At 42.0% G+C, this 1,256-nt stretch overlaps 1 protein-coding gene across 1 annotated transcript; it reads left to right on the top strand.

Annotated features, from left to right (window-relative positions):
* On the top strand, positions 1-530 carry LOC106533466 (uncharacterized; the record flags this gene model as incomplete). Its single annotated transcript, XM_014029764.1, is given in 1 exon segment — positions 1-530. A coding segment is annotated over 1 exon segment (530 nt), but the record flags the coding sequence as incomplete, so codon positions are not given.
* Between the last annotated feature and the right edge of the window lie 726 nt (positions 531-1,256).

Below are 1,256 nucleotides of genomic sequence, written 5' to 3'. Positions count from 1 at the left end.
CTTCTGGTTTTGTCCTGTCATCTGCCTCCACGGTAACGACCCTTTTTCTGGTTTTTTGGCTCACGTCTCTGGTCTCTCCCCTGAACGGCACTTTCCTCCATCGGACTTCCTGGAACACGATCCACGCCTGTCTCACGGTAAATGGAACCTTGCCTCCTCCTCTCAACTCGGATTTAATCTGTGGACTCCTGTGTATGATCCCTGCCTGCCCAGCGACTCTGTCTTTGCATCACGGAACCCAATTCAAAACACAAACAAACGGTGACGTCATCGCCCCGCTCCAGAACCAAAGCGCCTTCGTCTCAGTTGCTTCACGGACTCATTCAGCGGAGAACAGGTTAGTGGCTTCGGTTAATTTCAATAATTATTACCAGCTCTGTCCAGCCACTAATCCTGTTTCTCTGTGTCTAGAACTGACTGACCCGGATCTACCTACTAACCAAAGAAATATCCAGTTTGTGTTTAATAAATGGTTAAATCTTTCTCTGTGGTCCGGCAATTTATCAGAGCTCAACCTTAACAGCGTAACATATTCTGTTTGTTATCTGATTAACAAGAAGAAAATGTCTCTTTACTGTTTAAGAAAACCTGTAATGACTTTAAATTGAACAGAGGTCTGTCTCTCTGATGGAAGCCTTGCCCGAGTTCTTTGTTCTTCCGTTTGCTGACCTGGCACCGAGGTGAAATATAACAGACAGTACTTAAAAGTTCAAACCCACCTTTATTAAATGTAATTATAAAAGTTCAATAAAATACAGAATTATTAAAGCATAAATGCGCATTTAGGAGGGAAGCCAGGTACAACATGATGGAGTGCTCTCAGCAGCGTTATAAGCAGCTGGATGGCTTCTCTCTTGCTTCTGGCTGAAGGAGGAAAAGGCAGCATCTCTTCACACACAGCTTTTGTCTATCTAATGGGGTGAGGGTTGACCCCTGACCTAGTCTCTGGCTAGGAACAAGAACTGCCCTTCCCCCAAACTTACTTGCTGCTGCTTTGCAGGCTAAAGATGTCACTCTGTCTTTTAACACACTCAAAGTTTAACAAGTAAATAAAGTAATAAAACAGTTAATAATTCAACTGATTAAAAATATTAATAAGTAAGCATATAAGCTGATGAATATCCTGATTAGTAAACTGATAACAAAAGTAAATATAAAATTGCATATCTCAACAAGACCAAGGTCAAAGACAGGTGGAACTGTTTATTCCACCCGTAGGTGACCACTACACATCATGATCAATCCCCACAAAAACA

Source organism: Austrofundulus limnaeus, unplaced genomic scaffold (genome assembly GCF_001266775.1).
Source record: "Austrofundulus limnaeus strain Quisiro unplaced genomic scaffold, Austrofundulus_limnaeus-1.0 Scaffold950, whole genome shotgun sequence".
Lineage (NCBI taxonomy): Eukaryota > Metazoa > Chordata > Actinopteri > Cyprinodontiformes > Rivulidae > Austrofundulus > Austrofundulus limnaeus.
Note: the sequence above shows the minus strand (reverse complement) of the source record. Positions and strands in the feature narration are given on the sequence as shown.